At 43.4% G+C, this 23,679-nt stretch overlaps 1 protein-coding gene across 2 annotated transcripts in view; it reads left to right on the forward strand.

The window, feature by feature from the left end:
- Window positions 1-23,679, forward strand: part of PTPRN (protein tyrosine phosphatase receptor type N) — an 83,922-nt gene that overhangs the window by 33,683 nt on the left and 26,560 nt on the right. Inside the window, exons 6-12 of one of the 2 annotated variants that reach the window (XM_073545465.1) lie at window positions 906-1,242; window positions 3,555-3,743; window positions 3,927-3,961; window positions 4,927-5,270; window positions 8,583-8,669; window positions 13,775-13,854; window positions 14,683-14,747. In XM_073545465.1, coding sequence (XP_073401566.1) covers window positions 906-1,242; window positions 3,555-3,743; window positions 3,927-3,961; window positions 4,927-5,270; window positions 8,583-8,669; window positions 13,775-13,854; window positions 14,683-14,747 — 1,137 coding nt within the window. The remainder of the gene's footprint in view (window positions 1-905; window positions 1,243-3,554; window positions 3,744-3,926; window positions 3,962-4,926; window positions 5,271-8,582; window positions 8,670-13,774; window positions 13,855-14,682; window positions 14,748-23,679) is intronic. The other variant, XM_073545466.1, reaches the window with a different exon arrangement.

The following is a 23,679-nucleotide window of genomic DNA, read 5'->3' on the forward strand; positions in this document are numbered from 1 at the left end:
AACTATAATCCCGGCACAAAGCTATAGAGATAAATGGTGAAGTTGTCAGTGTAGTCACCACTAGGGGGAGCTCAGGAGCTTACTGAATACAGTATAGACTGTGAGCTCCCTCTAGTGGTGACTACACAGGACCAGAATTGTATTTTTACGAGACCTATGGGATATGTTAGGAACATTTTAGAGCATATTGTTATGCTATGATGAGTTAATGCGTACCTGTCATTTCAGGTGACTGCTCAGAATAAGCTGTTCTGTGTGCACACGAGGAATAACACTATTTATGGCCATTACTTGACTTGTATCCGGCATTTTTACCAGTTTTCCCCTCTGCTGGCTCTGTTGCTAATTTTCAGTTGTCTCTGAGCTGGTGGGGAGAGACTGGTTAATATGATGCCTCCCATACACAGCACACACACAAGGGATTCCTGCTCTCCTGTGTCTATGTGGCCCATGTTCAGGAAAGTCACATCCAAATTCCCCAGATAAACGCTCGGATTTCTGTTGCAGAATTCCCGCAATTTGGATTTTCCAGCCTCTATTTTCAGTAGGGCAAACGCCCCCTTTGGTCCATTTCTGTCGTGGCGAATCCATAACAAAATCTGCTTGTGTTAATTTGCTGTGGATTGTGCTACTCATTTACCGTGGGATTCCACCTCCATGGGTGGAAATCTATGGGAAAACTGCTGCAGAATTGGGGCTGTGGATTTCGGCAGCGTGGATGAGATTTCATCATCTTGTCCTGTGCTGCAATCCTCTGTGGATTTTACTTCTACAAATCCGCAGGTAAAATCCACATCGGATCCTCCACATGTGAATCCAGTAAAGTTGTCGTCATCAGGTTGACGCAGGATCAAAATATCATATCCCCAAACGTCTCACGTGAACCTCTTTCTGCCTCTGCACAGCCGAGCTATCAGGACCTGACCCGTGTGAGGAACCCATCACAGCATGTCTTCGCTGCCACCCACACCAGGCCAGATGGAACCCGGAGGCTTATCTATGGGAGGTACGAGGGAGGACGGGACCCCCCGGCGCTGCCCCTACAGGTGCCCAGCGATATCCACCATTCTTGGTCAGAATTAAGGAGGAAACTTCCCCGTGAGAGCATGGACACCGGCCTCACAGATGATGTAGCAGAAAGTTCTGAGCGGATCGAGAGGATGAGCCAGATGAACCGCGTGCCGGAAAGCAACCAGATCCGGCAGTCGGAAAGTCGAGAGGAAGGAGGACGTATGTTCAGAGGTCTGTGGCTGATTGGGGGATGACAGAGCGACAGCTAAGTATTGTGCTAATGTATCTGTTTTTGACAAAATTGGGGAGAAGTTATTATACCCACCATTACGACCTTCCCGATGAAGCAGGTAGGGTGGCGAGGATATTTCACCCCGTAACTGAGGAGACTTAATGTTCTGGAGACTGAGAGAGTGGAACTGTAATGGTATAGCAGAGCTGTAATGATGTAGCAGAGCTGTAATGATGTAACAGAGCCGTAATTATGTAACAGAGCTGTAATAATGTACATAGCTGTAATGATATAGTAGAGCTGTAATGATGTAGCAGAGCTGTAATGATGTAGCAGAGCTGTAATAATGTAGCAGAGCTATAATGATATGGTAGAGCTGTAATGATATAACAGAGCTGTAATAATGTAGCAGAGCTATAATGATATAGTAGAGCTGTAATGATGTAGCAGAGCTGTAATAATAATGCAGAGCTGTAATAATGTAGCAGAGTTGTGTTGATATAGCAGAACAGTTAATAATGTAGCAGAGCTGTAATGATGTACCAGAGCTGTAATAATGTAGCAGAGCTGTAATGATGTAGCAGTACTGTAATGATGTAGCAGGGCTGTAATGATGTAGCAGTACTGTAATGAAGTGGCAGAGCTGTAATGATGTAGCAGTACTGTAATGATGTAGCAGAGCAGTAATAATGTAGCAGAGCTGTAATAATGTAGCAGAGCTGTAATGATGTAGCAGTACAGTAATGATGTAGCAGAGCTGTAATGATGTAGCAGTACTGTAATGAAGTAGCAGAGCTGTAATGATGTAGCAGAGCAGTAATAATGTAGCAGAGCTGTAATGATGTAGCAGTACAGTAATGATGTAGCAGTACAGTAATGATGTAGCAGTACTGTAATGAAGTAGCAGAGCTGTAATGATGTAGCAGAGCAGTAATAATGTAGCAGAGCTGTAATGATGTAGCAGAGCTGTAATGATGTAGCAGAACAGTAATAAGGTAGCAGAGCTGTAATGATGTAGCAGAGCTGTAATAATGTAGCAGAGCTGTAATGATGTAGCAGTACTGTAATGAAGTAGCAGAGCTGTAATGATGTAGCAGAGCAGTAATAATGTAGCAGAGCAGTAATAATGTAGCAGAGCTGTAATGATGTAGCAGAACAGTAATAATGTAGCAGAGCTGTAATGATGTAGCAGAGCTGTAATGATGTAGCAGAACAGTAATAATGTAGCAGAGCTGTAATGATGTAGCAGAGCTGTAATGATGTAGCAGAACAGTAATAATGTAGCAGAGCTGTAATGATGTAGCAGAGCTGTAATGATGTAGCAGAGCTGTAATGATGTAGCAGAACAGTAATAATGTAGCAGAGCTGTAATGATGTAGCAGAACAGTAATAATGTAGCAGAGCTGTAATGATGTAGCAGAACAGTAATAATGTAGCAGAGCTGTAATGATGTAGCAGAGCTGTAATGATAAAGTATTACACGTTGGACACTGGGAACATCTGACGGCCATTGACTTATATGTTTTGTTCTGCCCGAGCCTCTGCAGGTGCGAGCAGAAAAGATCCGGTCGGCATACATTGCACATATATGACTATGAGGGTCGTGCACATGGCCGCGTCGCTCACACACAGCAGCATGCACAGGGGCAGACGGAGTGTCTACCGCTCCTTATTCCTCGGCTATATGTGTCTGTACATCGTCTCCATAAAGTAATGTGCTTCCCGCTCTAATACATCATGGAATCTGCCGCAATTAACCCTTTGCGCTCCTCAATGCAAAATCTGAAGCATCAGATATCCAGACTGCCCATAACGGTGCATGAGCCCCAGATCCACTGTGTCCTACTGAACCGAACCTCTGAAGCCTCAGGCGCCATTATATTTCGGCATTATGTAGCAGTACAGTGTTTATGACGGGCATTTGCCGCATATGTAACTCCGGATGGAAAATCTGCTGCGTATATACCCTATGGGGATAGATCTGCCTCCAAACGGAGCAATGAACCTCAATCACCGCAAAAACTTGGCGCCAGCGCAGAAACCTCATGCACATAGATTCCAGATCACCACCATACAGAGCCATACCATGACGGTGTCCATGAGGCGAGACTCTTCAGTCCTTCCATTTAATCTCCCATCTAACCTTGGATCCTTCTAATCATCCAGTGAGTAATCCGACACACCAGGTGAAGGGTCCGGGAAGGTGCAGCAGCCCCCTGTGGTTATCAGCCGACGGTGGGACCGCGCACAATCCATTACTCATGGCGGTGTCTGGGACGAGATCCTGAGTGATCCATCTTCTGTGTCACAGGTTCGATTGGGATTCAGAATTCAGCAGAGGCCCAGTCAGCGCCAGAGATGGCCGGATTGTTAGACGTGCAGAGCTTAGCCGGCGTGCTGGAGAGGTACGGAGTGGACCTGAAGCAGCTCAGTGACTCTCAGCTGGAGCAGCTCTCCGTCCTCCTGCAAATGCTGCAGTCTGACGTTCCGCAGAACCCGGGTGAGCGGTCACAGATCTCCTCATTGAGGAATATAATGGCAGCAAAGACTGACACCGGCACAGTCACATAGCGGGAGACGACGACCATGATGGTCACTTATCGCCAAAGCGCCATCCAAAAGTTACAGAAAGTTGGTGATAACTTTTATCCTAGAAATTAATATTATGTCATTGTTTTTGCAGGAACGAGAAGTGGAGACAGAAGCCCGCTGAAACGCGTGAGTGCAGATTTATCAAGGGATCACTTAAAGCCATAGGGGTGCAGGGGAATCCAAACATCACAAGATGCCAGTGTTATAAGGGAATGTTCACAAGCAGTTTTTTGAGCTGTCAAAATCCAAGAAAATCCATATCAGAAATCATGGAGTTTTTTCGACCCAGATTTCAGTTTGTTTGTTTTTTTTTCTCAGCTTTTTGGATTTTGTCCCATAGAGTTTTTTTTTTTAGGCAGACAAATATAATACAGGTACGGTAGTTTTTTTATAAGCTTGCCTGTTCTGATGCAGCTTTAGAAGAGTTTTCTGACGCGGTTTTGAAGCTTTTTTTTCCCATGCTTTTTTTTTTTTTGCAACCTTTCGACTTTATAAATGTCGCATTTCCAGCGGATTATTCCGTAAGGAATTTGCATCAAACCAATGGCTTTTTTTTTTTCTTTTTCAAAACTTCGCTGCAAGAAAAAAGTTATTGTGTAAACGGTGACATCGATATCACACTGAAACTATTAAGATGAGTATTCGACGTGTTTATTTTATGTTTTTATGGATTTTGGAGCGGATCCGCTTTAGAATACTTGTAATAGGAAGAGAATTCGAGCAGTTTTTTTACGTGGATTTTGGAGTAAAATCTGATCCTAAAAACACATAAAAAAATTCAGTGTGAATCTGTCCTAAATCACACATGGCACATAGTAGCCTTTGCAGGGCTTGCGGGGACTCAGGAGCTGTACATTCCGCATTATATACAGTTATTTCTAACAACGTTGCAATTTTCACAAAATCTTACCCAAACAGTTGGGTTTGTGCCGTTTTGGACACAGCAGATTTAGCTGCAGATTTTCTACTACAGATGACAGATCTGCTCTTCCGGAACCTCGGAAAGCTGGGTGACATCCCCTTTAATACAACCGAATGCATCAAGAAACCATGATCCATTTGTTTTTAAGAAATGGTCATATCACTTTCAGATCTCGGAAGGCGAGATGCAGCATTCTTCTGGGGTTCAGCCACCCTACCCCCCTCCAGACATTATCCAGAGGGACACCTCTCCGGCCCCTGCGGCACTTAATGCTGAGCAGGATGGGGACAATGTCATGAGCGCCACCCCCGCCTCTATCACCACCCATCTGGCACCTGATGCTCAAACAATGGGAGAACAACAAGCTCATCTGCTGGCTGCCATCAATGAGGGGTCAAAGAAGGAGACCCTCGAGAAGAAAAGTTACCAGGAAATTGCGGGGATCCTGGATAATTTGGAACTGAAACCGCAAGTAGCCACAGAAGACTATGGATACATCCTCACCGATGAGAAGTAAGTACCAGTGATGTCACACCGCATCGAGGCTGGGGGAAGGGAAAGGGGCGATGAAGAAGGAGATGCTCACTAAGCCTCAAAAAGACAGAGACCAGGTTCATCTGAATTAAAAGTATTCAATAGATCTCTTGCCTCTAAAAAAGTTTCATACTTGGCAGTTTTTTTTTCGCTAACTTGGGTACACTGATCATTTGGGCACTAAGTGGCCTATAGTTCACAATCCCAAAAATTAAATTTCTAGTTACCTGCAGCCACCCACTTCAGTGTACCTCACTACATATAGATTTCTACAGCCACAACTAGAGGGAGCTCACTACATACAGATTACAGATTTATACAGTCACCACTAGGGGGAGCTCACTACATACAGATTTATACAGCCACCACTAGGGGGAGCTCACTACATACAGATTTATATAGCCACCACTAGGGGGAGCTCACTACATACAGATTTATACAGTCACCACTAGAAGGAGCTCACTACATACAGATTACAGATTTATACAGCCATCACTAGGGGGAGCTCACAACATACAGATTTATACAGCCACCACTAGAAGGAGCTCACTACATGCAGATTTATACAGCCACCACTAGAAGGAGCTCACTACATACAAATTACAGATTTATACAGCCACCACTAGGAGGAGCTCACTATATACAGATTTATACAGCCACCACTAGGAGGAGCTCACTACATACAGATTTATACAGCCACCACTAGGAGGAGCTCACTACATACATATTTATACAGTGACCACTAGGGGGAGCTCACTACATACAAATTTATACAGTCACCACTAGGGGGAGCTTACTACATACAGATTTATACAGTCACCACTAGGAGGAGCTCACTACAAACAGATATATACAGCCATCACTAGGGGGAGCTTACTACATATTTATACAACCACCACTACATGGAGTTCACTACATACAGATTTATATAGCCACCACTAGGGGAGCTCACTACACACAGATTTATACAGTCACCACTAGATGGAGGTCCCTGCATACAGATTTATACAGCCACCACTAGGGGGAGCTCACTACATTCAGATTTATGCAGCCACCACTAGAGGGCGCTCACTACATACAGATTTATACAGCCACCACTAGGGGGAGCTCACTACACACAGATTTATACAGTCACCACTAGATGGAGGTCCCTGCATACAGATTTATACAGCCACCACTAGGGGGAGCTCACTACATTCAGATTTATGCAGCCACAACTAGAGGGCGCTCACTACATACAGATTTATACAGCCACCACTAGGGGGAGTTCATTACATACAGATTTATACAGCCACCACTAGGGGGAGCTCACTACATACAGATTTATACAACCACCACTAGGAGGAACTCACTGCATACAGATTTATTTCACCTAGTATTAATAACCCTTATTGACCCTTTTCAGGTAAAAAAAAAAAAGCCCTCACATATGGCTGATCACTTTTTGGCTTACGGTTCTTTTTTGTCTCCAAAATATTTGCATTGATGCATTCCCTCATTTGCTTTTTTCTGGTGAACCCATGGAAGTAGGAGGAATGTGTTTGAAATCTTAATGGATGATGGAGGAGTACTTTCTGCCCTCAGATCATCACTTTCACCTCATCCCAGCCTTGAACGAGTGGTACATATTGTCCAGATTGTGAGCTGCCAGGCACAGCAGAAGCGGATGACGAGAGTCAATAAGTGTAATTGCTGTAATTTTATGCAATTATTCCTGAGTAGCGTCAATGAGTGTACTAACCAAGCTCGGGAACATGGGGAGGATGAGCGGGGGTAATAATCTGCATCCAAACATAACGGATTGGTGGAATATTCCCCCACGGGTCTCATATTTATGGTGTGCCCTTGGTCCTATATTGGATTACCCCTCTTTAAGTGAAATATATATTATCCTTAAGTATGTGTGTATATATATATATATATATATATATATATATATATATATATATATACACACACACACACACACACATATGTCCGTTCAGGGTCACTACAATTCCAGTTTAGCTGATAAACATTTAAATATTTCAGTTAGCAAAGATGATCCTTGATCGATCACCAATTCTCTTCTCATGTCATTAGAGGAAGATAGAGCGGCCACTACAGGTCAACTGTAGTATTACATTTCCCCAATAAAAATGAATGGCAGACCATGTAATCATAGCTGTGCTGAGTCCTCCAGAGATGAAGACCCTCTTTTCAATGGCAAATAGAGGGAAAATCAATAACTTCATATTATCCTTGTACTAAGATTTTGCCCTTTTAACATGTATATTGTGCTCCCCACAGAAATGACTGTAATAGACACAATACGTCCAATTCATTATTGAAATTTGCACCTATTTTTGTCCTGTTTTTGGTGTTTCTCATCTGTTTTTTTTTTATTTGCACCTTCTTCTTTTAAATTGTGCCTTTTTTACGTCTACTTTATATGTGTTCACCTGGTTTTTTTTGCTTGTCATTGTGCACAGGGTTTATGTTTTCTGCCGCTGGAATTATTTTATGTATATTTGAATTTTTTTAACTGCAAATTTCGCAGCCTTTTAGAGGAATATATTGCTTCGTGCTACAAAATCCCCCAAAAAGGTTGGGGACAAAAATAAGGAACATTTTTAATTTTGCATAAAATTCATCAACTGCTTACCCCATAGTAATAAAAGAGAAGTGATTTACATAAAAATGAAATTATGAAACAAGACCTGTAGTTTTATTTAGGGTAAAACTTCGTTGTTCTGCTCCAGCTCTTCGGGGGTGGTAATACAATATACAATAAATGACTATCTCTAGATCTAGGAAGGACCCTCAAGGAAAACCTCTGCTAATGCAAATTCAGATACTTTTCCATTTCTAATTTTCCGTTTTCCGGGACTCTTCGTTCACTTGAAACCTTTACTGAAACTCACAATTACTGTTTAATGTTCCCACAGCGCTCCCACAGGGGAAGTGAAGTATTACAACATTCCCATTGAAATCAACTTTGCTGAGTCCTCCACAAGGTGGATGATATGGAACAAAGGACTCTCCTATTTTTTTAACTCTGAATTAGACTATAAAAAAATGGGTTTTACAACTAGACAACCCCTTTAGTGATGCCAAAGGCAACACGTATACAGGACGCGAACCTCCAGTTTGTCGGATAATAGCAAATGGTTCTAAACCTGAAGTAATAGGACAGATGCACGCAGTAAGGACATTCGCCTCCATTAGCATCTATGGGGGTGGGAAGGTCACTAAACCATGGGAAGGGCCACAGCCCTGGGCTCACCTCCACCCCTCTGCCTTTCTCCGTAGGCCTCTGAGCCTGTTAAATGGTTTTCGTCTCTTGGATATCCTGGCCCGACGCATCCACATGTCCACTTCCAGCTTCATCAACATCAGGTGAGGAAGAATGATCCATCCCACCATATAATACAACGGGGCAAAAAAAGGGGAGTTAGTATCAAAGGGGTTTCGCCATAATGGAAATTTGTATTTGAATGGTGAAGATCCGACCCGATGGGGAAAACCGACTAATGACAAGAATGGGAGTCTGATTATCCTGTGGGAATGGAGTGATGGTCACGCACGTGCACTACTGTGGGGTAGTCGGCGGTCCCCTGATCTCTTGATAGGTTGGGGTCCCACCCATCAGACATTTCTCACCTATTCTGTGGTAGATGATAGCTAAGCTTCATTATGGGAAACCCCTTTAAAGTGTGGCGAAACAAATTTTCATAGAATTGCTCATCTTCGGATGCATTTAATATGACCATATTGGGCGTGTATACTTTTGCATTTTTTTATTGCTACAGTTCATCAAAAATGAAGCAAGTTTGCAAATACTCTTGATTAAAAAATCTATTATTGATTTGCGTATGCAGCTCTATGGTTACAGACTACAAGCAAACCCTGGGTGCAGTCTGATCCGGCAGTCGAGTGTTAACCCTGGGCATAGTCTGATCCGGCAGTCGAGTGTTAACCCTGGGCATAGTCTGATCCGGCAGTCGAGTGTTGCAGCTGTCTCGTCTGTCCCCTCCCATTGATAACTCACAGATGATAAAACAAGAAAGAAGAGAGTAACTTGAGACTGCAAGGCCAGACTACACAAGGTTTGTTTGTAGTCTGTAACCATGGAAACACATAGATCTGCAAACGAGCTGTGTACACAAAACTATAGAATTCTTTCACAGTTACATGCTTGTAACGTGGAGCGGGTGTTAGTCATGGACAAGGTGCGTGTCTTCCATGCCCCCCGGCACGCTACATGGAGGTGGGCGTCCAAGCTGGTTGTGTGGACTTTGTCTACGGGGGCGCTGCACCCTTGCAGGCAGCATGATGCCGGTGACTTTGGTTTGTCTGGACCAGATGTCTGGACCAGATGTTGTCAAGCTCCATGGGGGAGACCGCCAACAACGACGTAGGGCCTGGTGTGTACAGTGGATAGCGGATGCAAATCTTCATGGACATAGTACATTTGTATCCACATTCATTCTCTCCTTCCTAAACTCTCTCAGTTCTTCCTCAGTTAGTTCCTCTGCCTTCACCACAACCTGGCACAGCACTTTGGAAGCTTCCCTAGCCCCCAATAATGACACTATGGTCCAGTGAGCAAGAGTCTTGTACTTGAACCCGCGTCTCTGCATCCTTTTGCCACTATGGCCGCTACTTAGCTTCTCTGCTTGCCAATGCCTTGGACCTACCACCCGGGGCACTCTCTTCATCTCACGTTTTCTGCTCTGATGCGTCCCGTTACCTCTCTGGCTTGAGAACTCAGGACCGTCCTGCCCCAGATTCCGTCTCTGGTAAATCAATCAATCCATCAATCACTTTTCATCATTTGTAATCTGGATCTATCTGTTGCCTCGGTCTCCTCTCACTTCAGGGACACCCACTTCAGATTGATAAAAGACGCCTCGAGCATTTGAAACGCATAACTATATCTTGCCATGTGAACTTTGCCATTGTCATGGTTTTTTAAGAAGCATTTTCTAATAAATTTTTGGAGTCAAAGAAGCTGGAACATATCTCCTTTTTCACACCCACTTCATGACTCTGTGCTCGCCCCTATTTGCCTCCAAACAGGAAACTCCCTCTTTCCCTTTACCTTGGACCTTCCCACTCTGGGCTAGTCCCAACCATTATCCCTAACTGTCCCTAGCAACCACTTAGTGCTGGGTGAAACACAACTCTATCACTATCAACATATTACTAAGCGTACTACACATGACATTACATTAATACACATATCTTCTAAGGGGGATGTGGGCAAAACTACAGAGGTGGATTCTTTAATGGCTAGATTGGAGTGTAAAGTCTAAAGGATCCTCCCGTTATTCAGTCTTAACCCTTACAAAACAAGAGGTTGCTGCAGGAAGAACTCCAGAATTCCCAGGAAAGCAGATAGGAGAGAAGATGGTGGCTTAGTCAAGAATGAAGCCAAGGTGCAGAACAGCAGGTACCATATGAATATTCTGCAAGGCAAAGCAAAAACAATATCCAAAAAATGATTCTGAGTTTAAAATCAGGGTTAATCTGGAGTTGGCACGGAAGACAAGTGCCAGGACAGGTTATGAACTGCAGTCAACAGGCAAGGCAGGATGACCCTTAAAAACCATCAGGCTCTAAGTCATGCTCGGGCACTGGCTGCCTTAGCAGCCTGATGCATCATCCAGCAAGGGCAAGATATCCAAAGGCCAAGGGAGCACGGCTAAAGCGTGAGTCGTCAGATACAGAGGACAAAGTCTCCTATTGGCTACCAACTGGATCTGGCCATTGAAGCTCAACGGGACCCAGGACTGGAACTGGACAAGGTAAGTAACAAGAATATTTTAATTAAAACTAATTGTAAAGTTGCTTCAATTGCTATTTTCTATTAACATGCAAAAGTAGACATGTCCTTTCAGTGAAAAAATTCTATTACTAACCCAATCTTGGAGCATCTCCACGCATTCCTTTCTCATATCAAACCCCAAAACCTGGATGTCACCGCAGTAACTGTATACCCACAGTACAAGCAGGATTTCGGACCATCTTGTTACTCTAACTTCCTCACATCCTCCCCCGGTGTTTCCTGCTGTGCTTGATTTTAGGTTGCCTAGCTGTCTTCCTGTCTGAGTGACTATAATTTGATGTCATGTAGCTACAAGTAGTGAGATTGTCACTGAAAGTTGCACCTGCTGTAGAATGTGCACAAGATTGATGTAGGTCCTTTTTAGAGACACCGAAAACAATTATGCAGCTTTAGGACAAATAAATTAGATACATTTGGAAGAGAGTCCCAGCTGCATATGTGATGTAGATGTAATACCCAAAGTGGGCGTGGGCATGTAATGCACTCTTTTCTCATAGCAGTACTGTGGCCTGTTATGTGTGCATAATTTCCTATGCATGCAGAGGTGGCAGTGGTCAATTTCCCAAACTTCTGTAAAATGCACACCTACATCAAATGGGGTTTCTCTCAACAAGGGATTAGTCACCCATGATTTGCTATCCCATTTTGATGACCAGTTTAGTTAGAAAAGATATTGGAAACAGAGATCAACATAGATAAGTGTGAACACAGCACTTCTACCCTGGAGGATTTCCTTATTTTTATGAAGTTCCAGAAAACAGATTTCTAAATAATTCAGTAATGAATTGTCTCATCCGTGTAGTATGAATGGAAATATGTAGGTATAGAGAAAAGTACCGTATATTCAATAAGGATTATTAGGAATCTATTGTCTATAAGTAGGGGTGAAGCTCAGCCCCATAGCGGTCCCATATCTGATAAATTCTTAGAAGATTTTTTTGTGATCATAATTATGCTCTAATTTAACTATTTTGTCTAACGTAAATGGTCAGCAATTAATATGTTAAAGGGATTACCCACTTTCTCTTGATAGTTCAGCTTTCCTAACAAACTGCCTAGAAATTATGTCGGTAAAATGACTTCTGATGGAAGAACATATAACCAGAAAAGTCCATCAGCCTCCTCCAATTGTAAAATGCCTTACATGGAAAAGCTGCTTTTCTATTGGAGGAGGTTGATGGACTGGTCAAGTCACATGCTCCATCACTAGCAGTCATTTTATAGACAAGTTCTGTGCACTTTGTGAGGATATCTGCACTAACAAGAGAAAGTGGCCGACCCCTTTAAAGTTGTTGTGAGGAATATTATTCGTCCAAGTAATATAATTGTACATAGGTATAGAAGAAACACGATGTAGTTAAAAACATAGGGAACCTAAAGTTTGTAAGTAGGGGTGATATTCAGCTCCATGGCAGTTCCATATTTGATGAGTGCTTATATGTGTTTAATCATAATAATGCTCTTATCTTACTCATTATTCTGTCTAAGGTTGGCGATCAGCAAAAAAACTGTTATGCAGATAATATTTCAGATTATGTCTGCAGCTCCACATCATGATCATGTAGACTTTATAAAGAACATCAGCCTTTACTTAATTTTATGCTCAGTTAATTTTATATTACAATATATTCTCATGGGTAGATTCAGTCAAAAGGGCTGAACGAGATCTAAGAAATATTTATCAAGAAACAGAAACACAACTATACGTACCATTTCACACAAGTAATCTCTGCACCGCCTCTTTGGTTGTCCTCGACAGTCTTTGTTTATTTTGTTGTACATGCACGTGAGAACTGCATCCAATCACTGACGTCAGCAGTATCATGTAGAATATGCATGGATCTACTGTATATGGATATACTGTTTTGTTTTTGTTTTTTTTTAAATCATCGACATCCCTTAAATGTTTAACAATTTAGTGACCCGTTCAGTAGAGCTATTTTCATCAATCACTTGTACTGTTACTCATAAGTCAACATCAAATTATATGACAGTCCAATCAGCTGCCAGTATGTACTGGAAAGTACTGTAGCATGTATTTTCAAAAGTGCATAACTATCATATCAAGCTAACAAATAGCAGGGACTCATGGGGCCCCCATTACAGTGCCTTACAGTGCAATACAACTAAATAGTGATTGTAGAGTCATATAATGCCTATATCAGTTGCTTGCTGTCTTTGATACTCAGGGCAAGACATTTGGTCACTATTTTGTTTGTACGGTCAATACCAGACAGATTCTCTATTATCTGAAAGATGGCAGACAAAAATGAGCATGTTGCTGATCAAAAATGACATGTAGCAGGAAAAGGAAGATACGACTAGTAATAAAGCACATGACCGAGCCCTTAGTAGGGTAAGAGCTGATTGCCATCATTACTACATATTCCTTGATGATATAGCAGAGCTCAATTTGTTTTTTGACACAACTAACGTCAGTGATTATTTTATGGTTTTCCATAGGGCTGCATGTAAACCTATGGAGTTTTATTAACTCGTGGTGCACAAAAAAATAGTAAAAACTCAAACATGTTGAGGTCTGCTGCATCTTTCTTTTACCCTTTATTAATAAGTAATATGTAATAGTCCTGGTATTTTGTATGTGATTCATTTTTGGTGAATTAGAACTCAAGCTCTTCTGGTTTCCCTACAGTATTGCTGGATCCGCTGTGACATTCAGGATCCGAAAAAATCGGCAAAACTTGACACTATCAGATATCACCAACCAAGCAAGTGAGTAGATTCTGTTTTTTTTTCCAATGTATTTTAAGTAAAAAATAAGCTTTGTATTTGAAAGGGCGTACTTAAGAGGATCCAGTACCGCCATCTACCACATGGTGGCACTACAGAGCTGACAGCTCAGGCGGTGCTTGTTACTGGCCTAGTAATGAGATCTGTGATTATATCAATATCTATCATCTCATTAATGAACTTGCTAATGTCAAAGTTGTGCTCTTAAAGGACATTTAATTCTAAATTGTGTGTGAACTGCCAGTGAACTAATAAAACATGTAAAAAACTGTTACAAATATTTAAAAATAAAAATGATAAATAATAATTGTATTTCTATAGCACCAACATATTCCGCAGCACTTTACATTTTAGAGGGGACTTATACAGATAATAAAAGACATTACAGCATAACAATAAACACATAGATCATCAGATAACAAGAGGAATGAGGGCCCTGCTTGCAAGCTTACAATCTATGAGGATATATAAAATATAGTAAAAAGTAAAAAATCATTATTGCCTTTGGCTTCATGGTACAAAACGGAGAAACGCTCAACAACCCCTTTAACTGTATCCCTCACTATTCATAATACTGTCTGCTGATATGTGGCGGAGAGACCTTTATCGCCCCCCTGAGGATGCAGGTGCTCTGTGCATCTGCATGACATTTTTGCATGACATGCTCAGCATAGAAAGAAGACACAAAACCGCAGTGGAATTTGCCAACAAGATTGCTTTGATATATTGTTTCAAAATGTTTCTTTACTCATTGTAAATATTTACAGAAAGGAAATATAAAATAAATATTTGCGTTTCTTCGTCTTTCAGTGGCTTTGAAGTCCGACCTGCAAACGGAGACGGGTGTGAATATTGTGCAGACGGGCACAGGACAGGTGAGACGACGGATCTCATATTCATTATGTGGATGTGTATTTGTCATGTCAGCGCTGCGCAGGTCTCAGTCCCAATACATCAGTCACAGTCATTAGGAATTACTTACCTGCTATTCATTTTATTCACTCTTGGCTATTAGGAAGTCGCTAGGATCAATGACTCCAAGTCGGCTGCGTTATCCTTTGGAGTCTGATATAGTCTGATAGCTACTGCCTGCCTCATTCTGTTGCTTTATCTCTCCATGCCTTACACTGCAGCTCTGACTGTGTCTGTACGCAGCACCTATTCTCAACAATCCCAGAAGTGATTGAACAGAAAGAATTAGTATATGTTAGGAGTATTGGCTTAGGCTTTATCCCCTCCCCGATGTGTGACGTACGAGTACGTGTCATGCCTGATTGTAGTGTACGGGGTGCAGGCTCAGGGGCACAGCCATCACAAACGGGGCGGTTGCCAGCTGTGTTATACAGCTGGCACTTACCTCTAACAGCAGTGACCTCTCCTAGCAGCAATAGCGCTGTTTAACCTCCTAAATGCTGCTGTCAATCTGTGACAGCTCCGATAAAAGTGCATGATGTGGGCCCAGAGGCCTCTCTCACAAAGTCATTGCTGCCAGGTCACTCTTACCACACAATGAATACTACAAAAACTAAATCCTCCCCTCCATTCTGATACCTCCCTTATTACTGCATGTGATGGTGTGATATGCTATGTGGATGTCATTTTTTTTTTTTTTTAGCATATCACACCACCACACTGCAGCTACATTCCCTCCTCACCCTTCTTCTCTATTGTTTTTATTGTACCCTATACTGAATGTTTGGGGAATGGGAAGGTCGGCCTACAGAGAAAGGGGCACATCAGGCTGCTGTAAAGGGGTCACTTTTACTGGTCTGCTGGGCGGTAACTATAGTGCATACAGAGGACCCCTTAGGCTCCGAGCCGTGGACCCTAGAGGAGCACAAAAAGACTATATGAGAAGAACTATTCTGATTAAGACCCATGAACGTTGGAGGCCGAGTTGGAAATATTTCATTTAATTTGTGTAATAAGAGGAAAATGAATATTAAATTAAGATATTGCTATTTCAGCAGTTGCCAAATACACATGACAAAATGTTGCTTACCTTCAGCCACCATTAGAGGGAGCTCACTGCAGATATATACTCTGCCAATTTTGCAAGTTTTCCCACCTACAAAGAATGGAGAGGTCTGTAATTTTTATCGTAGGTACACTGTACACTTCACCTGTGAGAAACAGAATCTAAATATAAAAATGCATTTTATTGCATGAAATAAGTATTTGATCACCGACCAACCAGCAAGAATTCTGGCTCTCACAGACCTGTTAGTTCTTCTGTAGGAAGCCTCCTACTCCGCACTCATTACTTGTAATAATTGCCCCAGATTTATCTCATTACCTGTATAAAAGACACCTGTCCACACCCTCAATCACACTCCAACCTCTCCACCATGGCCAAAAACAAAGAGCTGTCTAAGGACACCAGGGACAAAATTGTAGACTTCCACAAGGCTGGGATGGCCTACAGGACAATAAGCAAGCAGCTTGGTGAGAAGGTAACAACTGTGGGCACAATTATTGGAAAATGGAAGAAACAGAGGATGACTGTCAGTCTATGGGGCTCCATGCAAGATCTCGCCTCGCGGGGTAAGGATGATTCTGAGAAAGGTCAGGTATCAGCCCAGAACTATACATGAGGACCTGGTCAATGACCCAAAGAGAGCTGGGGCCACAGTCGCAAACATTACCGTTAGTAACACACTACGCCGTCATGGATTACAATCCTGCAGGACACCCAAGGTCCCCCTGCTTACGCCAGCACATGTCCAGGCCCATCTGAAGTTCACCAATGACCATCTGGATGACTCAGAGGAGGCCTGGGAGAAGGTCTTGTTGTGAGTGATTTATCTACTGGGGTTGGCTTCAGTCATTATTTACATTATATCTGTACGCTTATCCCATGTGTCTCTTACCCCTACGCAGTTTACGTACGGATGCTTCATACGCATGCGCAAGGAATCCATCTGACTTGCTTATAAAGCGTACTGCTATGAGATACTTATCTGGCTCTTGTGCGCACAAGCGATTCACCTTATACCTCTCACTTTATTATCAGCCACCCTATCGGCCAATCTACCCCAATGCTGTCTGCGCTTGCGCTGCTTTACAGGCACGCGCATTGCCGATCTCGTTGCTGGCTTGTGTGCGCGTCACTCCCATATAGTACATGCCGGCTGAGTTCCTGCTCCTGCCGTCTTATTCATGTGTATATATAATGCCGACTGCTTGTCCTCACTCACAGACCCCTGAGGAAGCCACATTTGGTTGCCGACACCCTTTGGGCGTTATGCCCCGTCTTTTGCTCTGACCTTTACCTGACCCAGGCCACCATGCTTGCCTTATGACCAACACCATTGGCATTTTTGCCCTTTAGGCGCAGGTATTTATGCTTCTCCGTTTATAGTAGGGGTTCCATTGTGCGATTGGCACCTTGTCTCTTGTAAGTCTTGCATTTTCTATGCTTACAGTATTTCTTTCCTGGGTGCCTCGGTCACATTTACACTTTTATGCTTTTAGGTGCTGTTTATATTCTGCTGGGACATTAGGTCACTAGCTTTAGGGAAGTGCATATATTGAGATTAATGCCCTATTGGGGGCGTCTCTCGGGCACGGTGGCTAGATACGGCTTGTATACTTACCTTTCTGGTTCTTCATATTGGAACTTGTATTTTGTTTCTTCTTGCCTTGGTCTCAAATCAAATTATTGTATTTAGATCATCACATTATTCATAAACTGTTTGACGGGGCCCATCACCCCATTTCTGATGTTTGTGTGTATAGTCATGTGGTTTGACTTTTTATTTATTTTTTAATTGTAGTTTGTAGCTTGCATTAATAAAATAATTTTGCACATTTCATTCTGGTGACCCCCTTTTTATATAGACTTACATGGGTGCGAGTGAGTCGGGTCTTGCGGAGTCTCGCTGCCAATCACAGCATGCCAATTCGGCAAGAGAAAATAATGGCAGATGTGCACTGCCCCATAGAGTTACACTGGGCCGAACCAATAACCTGAGCAATGGAAACCTACAAGGCTAACCTGTCGGAATAATGTCTATTATTGCATGTATTACAGCTTCTGTGTACTACTGTTTATTGGTGCAGGAGTCTCTGTCTCCAACAATAGTGTTATATTGTCAATAGTACATTGTCTAAAAAGACAAAAAGAGCACCAGGACGTTCCCGCTCCCTGTTCACACTGAGTGTAGCTGGAGCACATTCTGCTTTCACTTTTCAAGCTGGCAGACGAGATGCTAAGATCCCAAGCTGTAAGAAATACCAGTTGTAAGCTGCATTATCTTTGTTCGTGAATAAATATATCTTCACTGTTGAACAGCTGGACAGTACACAGATTAATCCACTGCCAACATAACCACCCAGCCACCGTGCTGTCCAAGAGCTGTTTACGGGCTACGTCATGAAAATGACTTCCAACACCTATGAGAAGGTTGTGAAAAGAGAAATTAGTTCCCATTGCAGCCACTCACTTCATTTTTTTAAAGTGTGCCTGAGGAGGTGGAATCTCAGCGTGCTCTGTCTGAGTTGAACAAATGACTTCAACAACATTAATAACCACTGAGCCACCATGCTGCCCAGGAGATTATTTATAGGTAGGTTATCAGTATGACTACCAGCAGTAATGGCAAGATCATGAAAGAGAAAGCTAGATGCCCAAGGCATCAAATCAGTTAATTGATTTTAATTTCTGAAGTGTACTTGAGAGGTGGAATCTCATTATTATTGGTCAGAGTTGAGCCAATCACTCCAGTGCTAACCACTGAGCCACAGTACTAGCTGGCAACAGCCACTGTATTACCCGGCAACTGCCACTGTGCTACACTATAAACATCACCAAGCCACCACCATGCATCACTGTAGAAATCAATAAGCTCCCACTATGCTTCACTGTAGACATCCCCAAGCCCCCCACCATGCTTAACTGTAGGCAGTGTGTTCTTTTCAGTGTATGCTTCATTTTCCCTCCTCCAAACAGTACATAATGACACTAACACTTTGGGTACAGGGTAATGACACTAATACCTTGAACAGGGAGTAATGATGCTGACAATTACGGAACAGAATAATTACACACTGATTCTTGGAATATATGATAATGACACTGAAACTTGAGGTTCTCCTCTTTCTGGCTGGATGTTCATCTAGTTCTCATCATCCATTAGTGACAACATCCATGAGTGAAGAATGAAGCTACATTGCATCTCGTTGCTTGTCCCTCACCATACTGGTTTAAGCATGGTGAATCTCCTGATTTTTCTTCTCTGTAGTTTATGCTCACCCTGGAGCCGGTCATGCAGATGATGTGATCATCTCCTCTTTGTACAATGATAACAATTATCAACTGTCATGATCTGAAGTGATCTGATAGTTTTAAAAGCACAGAGTGAACTTTTTTTCCTTTTGGCAAGTTGCCAAGGTGACTTGACTGTCCCCGGTGGTGGTTAGTGGTATCGCACCTTAGGTTTTCAGTTTAAAGTTCTCTGTAATTATGATTCAGGTGTGGGGCTCTATAAATGAGTCTCAGGGTGTGCAATCACGGCTGGTGATACTCATTCATTGATTCTGAGTTGGTGAGAGCCTGGTGGAAGGATGGAGCTGAGGAGGAGTCCTGCGCAGCTTAGCCAGGGGGGACGTGTGTCAGCTATGGTGTCTGGACGAAGGGCTGGCATGGCGTGGTGGGGTCGCAGTGATGGTGTCGGCAGGAAGTGTCTGCATGGACTGGTGGAGTGGCGACTATGGAGAGTGGCACTCACCATGTGGGACTTGGCTGCTGAGCTGGACTCAAGCATGCTTGCCTTCGTGGCAGAAGCTGAACTCATCTTTGGGACTCTGTTACTAAGCAGCAGCAACTGGTGGTGGACTCTGCTCCAAGGCTGCACTATGGTGATGGATCCGGGTGGAGGAGAAGACGCACGCAGGTGGAGGGCTCTGTTGCAGGAGCATAAGCACAGAGCATAAAGCTAAGTGGTGTTTCCCCTGTATTGTCTTCTTTCCTCATGTGTGTTATTAGTGCAGTGGTGGGATTAGTCTCCGCACCGCCCAATTCCCTAGTGAGGGTTTAGCGTCAGGGCGAGCAAGGGCTTTGAGGTACGCGTGCGGCGACAGGTGCGGAACCGGCATAGGGAACGTTAGGAGTGCAGGGAGACTGGCTCAGGGGAGCTCAGGAGGTCTCCAATTCCCTTTTCCCTATCGCAGGGCCCACCATTGTTAATGTGATCCAGGTTCCCCCTTGTTGTTTAAATTTGCCGTACTGGAGGCGGGGTTTCCAGAATTTATATTAACGTGTAATACCTAAATTCGCCAGGTGGAGGCGGTGTATCCATCTGCACGTATTATTATTTAAATTCGCCACTGGAGGCGCTGTATCCAGGGTCACGTGTGTTATGGGTCCGCCTTGCGGTATCATCTGCGTCCAGACACACGTGATCATGACATCAACAATATAAAAGTAGACAATTTTTTTTTGAGGTGTGATATTTATACGAGGTTGCGATCTATACTGTCCTGCAGTCCAGAAAATAATCTACTATAACAATATGTAGTATATAACCGCAGCTCACATGCAAAACCTGCAGTGGAGAATAAAGATATGGGAGCGGCCAGACACGGTGGTGAACCGTCCACTGACCCAGTGCGAGGATAAAGCGGTGTCACGATCCATTTTTGGATTTGTGGCAACTCTGGTTCCACTTTGATTTAAATGGAGTTATTTTCCCTTTCAGGATCAGCGGGGGTTAATATCAGTTTTCCTTGCTGGCAGCTTGCTTGAATTGCAGAGTGGCTAGGTCAGCTGATGTGGGTGGTGACCACTCTCACCATCCTTTAAATAGTCACCTGATGCATCAGCTGACTGTCGGTGATAGAGGATTCTATATTGACCAAGCCTGGAGGAAGGAGCTCTCTGGGTGCAGTGGTGAATCTGCTGGTTTTGTGAATGTGTGGTCTGGGTGCCTTTCTTCTGCTGTGCAGTGCTTTACAGCAGAGAAGGCTATTAAGCTAAGTTTGGGGGTTTTGTCCTCCTCTGTCTCATATTTCACTGTCCCCTGTGTCGTTCCATCTGCTGTGATGATGCTAGCGCCCTTGCTGGCCAGTGCACTAGCCAGGGAAAGGCTAGGTGACAGCGAGGGACGAGGTCCTGACGGCGGTGGGGGGAAGGACCCACTTAGGGCGTTAGGGGAGTGCATGATCAGTCTCAGGTTTGAGTAGGAGGTGTCCATCCCTCATTTTCCTAACAGTAGGGCCTTCCTCTCCCCATTTCCGTCCCATTTTGTGTGTGTCGTGCCGTCTTCTGAGCTACCCCCTGTGGGGTCGCTACATATCGTGACAGGTGGCTGCAGGGCACAGCGCTTTGAATATGGCATCATACATAGGCATTTGCAGGACTGGATTGCTTGACATAAATATGGCAAAAATGGTAAACTGGGAAGGAATACCCATTTAATTATTTTGATGTAAAATGTTCTGTAGCTTTCTTATATAATCTCTGCTTCAATCCTATGTATCCATAATGCTTCCATCACCCATCTGCATCATCTATCAGCCATCCATCTTACGGAGCACAGTGAAGCTGTAGAGGACCTGACTGTCGTCTCTTGGGGCCCGTTTCGTCCCTCTTTCTCCCACCTACATTTATATACCAGTTTATCTTTGCTTCTCTTGGCACCGCTCAGCATGAACACGACTGATGGAGACGATCTTGTTGAAGCTGCTTCACACCTCTTTCCTATTCATCACATGCGCTGTGTTGTGCACACGCTGCAGCTGGCAATAAGAGATAGTCTGCAAGAGGGACATGCTGGAACTCTGATTAGCAAAGTGAGGAAATTGGCTATTGCTGTCAGAACCCCTAAAATTGATTCCATCTTGAAGAGATGTGCTAAAAAAGGGGAAATTGTGGATCAAGCCACTCGGTGGGGAAGCACCTATTGAATGATTGAGTGATTGCTTGAGCTGAAACCCTTCCTTGTAGATATGGCCAACCCTCAGGTAACACTACATGGACACAGGTGGCTGAATTGAAGGAATTGCTTCATCACCCATTTACAGTGACTAAAAAGTTACAAGCTGAGGATTTAACTCCTGGCATTTTTATAAAGGAGTGGAAGAACTTGTTTTACCTGTCCCAAAGGGGAGGATTAATCGCAGATGGCATTGCTGCTTCAATGAAATGGAGACACAGCTACTAGAAAATAAAATTATTCTGGCAGCTGTTTATGTGGACCCGAGTCATCATACACTGCTGGAAGATCAACAGCTTACTAAAGGATCGAAGCTCTGACTGAGGTAGCAGTTAGGATGAGTGGGCTGCAGGACGGCCAAGAGCAAGAGGACTCGGGTCCTGCCAGTGCTGCCGCTGCCGTTTCTTCATCCTCATCAGATGAGGAGTTTGATTTCGACAAGTATTTGTACGACATGGAGCAGGCAAAGCGTTGCCGCAGGGAGAAAGATTCCACTCCCACAGAAAACAGATTGACCATATTTCAGCAATATTTTTCACTTGCTCTCAAAGAAGTAGAAGAGATCAATTGTTCATCAAAACTGACTGTGCGCGAGGCAATTCCTCTACACCCTGAAATTGTTAGTGATGTTGCCGTGTGGTTACTGCTTTACCACCAACACAAGTTAGGGTAGAGAGGTTGTTCTCTAGCGTTATAATAGTGAGGTCAGATGTGAGGTCATCTATGAAGAAGGATCTAATGGAGGCGATACTATTTCTCAGAACAAATTCATAGACCGCACAAATGTTATTCAGTACGGTTTTGTTAAAAACTGTTTTTTTTTCCCCACTTACTGCATAGTGTATAATATATTGTAAATATGCAAAAGGTTTTTTGTTCTAAAGTTGTTTTCCAATAAATATATTTTCTCTTCTATCTAAATGGCTTGATTATTGTATCAAAATAATGATTAAAAGCCTGATGTCACCATTTTACTAGAGGAAATTTATCACTCAATCTTAAATATGAGCCATGTATGAGGGAATCGGAGTCGTGGAAATTGAGGAGTCGGAGTCGAAGGTTTGCCTTACTGACTCCACAGCCCTGATTTTGTGTGACTGTGTGGGTTTCCTCCCATGTTCTGAAGACAGACCTGTAGGAGATATGCCCCCTGATGGGTGCAGTGATGTCTGTAAAGTGCTGTACAATCAATAGGCTTATGTATTATGCTTCATAAGAACAGTCTCACTTTGCAGACATTGTTGCTCCCGTCAGGACTCACATTCTATCAATATGTCTTTGGAAGTGGAGCTGCTCATACTCTGCTCCATTCATTGTTTATGGGACCGTCTCAGAATGCAGAGCTCCGTTATTTCCAGACAGTCCCGTAGACAATGAATACAGTGGAGGATAAGCCCGCGCACCTCTGCTCCATTCAAGAGTGGGATGGATCTAGGACACTTGTGCACCGAGCTCTGGAGACCGTGTCATGGAGATTATTACGTGATGTATTCTAGTACGTGGACGTGTCAGAAATGTCCCACAGTGAATGGCCGCCCTCGCCGGACTCTTGTCTGAGAACACGGAGACTAAAGGCCTTTTGTTCCCGTCTCATAGATCGGTGCACAGCCTGCTGGTGCTGGTGGTTAAGCACCTATGGGGCAGCATGGTAACACTGAGGCTTTCTTTTTCTTGTTACTGTTTTCATTGGTTCAGCTCTGACCAAGAACAATGAGATTCCTCCTCTCAGACATGTCTCAGAAAATGTTCGGCGCAGGTCACCGCACCGACAAAACGAGGCATCCACATACATCGGCACGGCCTGCGTACCTAATGCTAAAAATAGGGTACGCAGGCCGCATGCCGACGGAGGCGGAGCTGACCGGAGGAGGAG

Source organism: Dendrobates tinctorius, unplaced genomic scaffold (genome assembly GCF_039654945.1).
Source record: "Dendrobates tinctorius isolate UK_male_01 unplaced genomic scaffold, ASM3965494v1 ptg000143l, whole genome shotgun sequence".
Classification (NCBI taxonomy): Eukaryota; Metazoa; Chordata; class Amphibia; order Anura; family Dendrobatidae; genus Dendrobates; species Dendrobates tinctorius.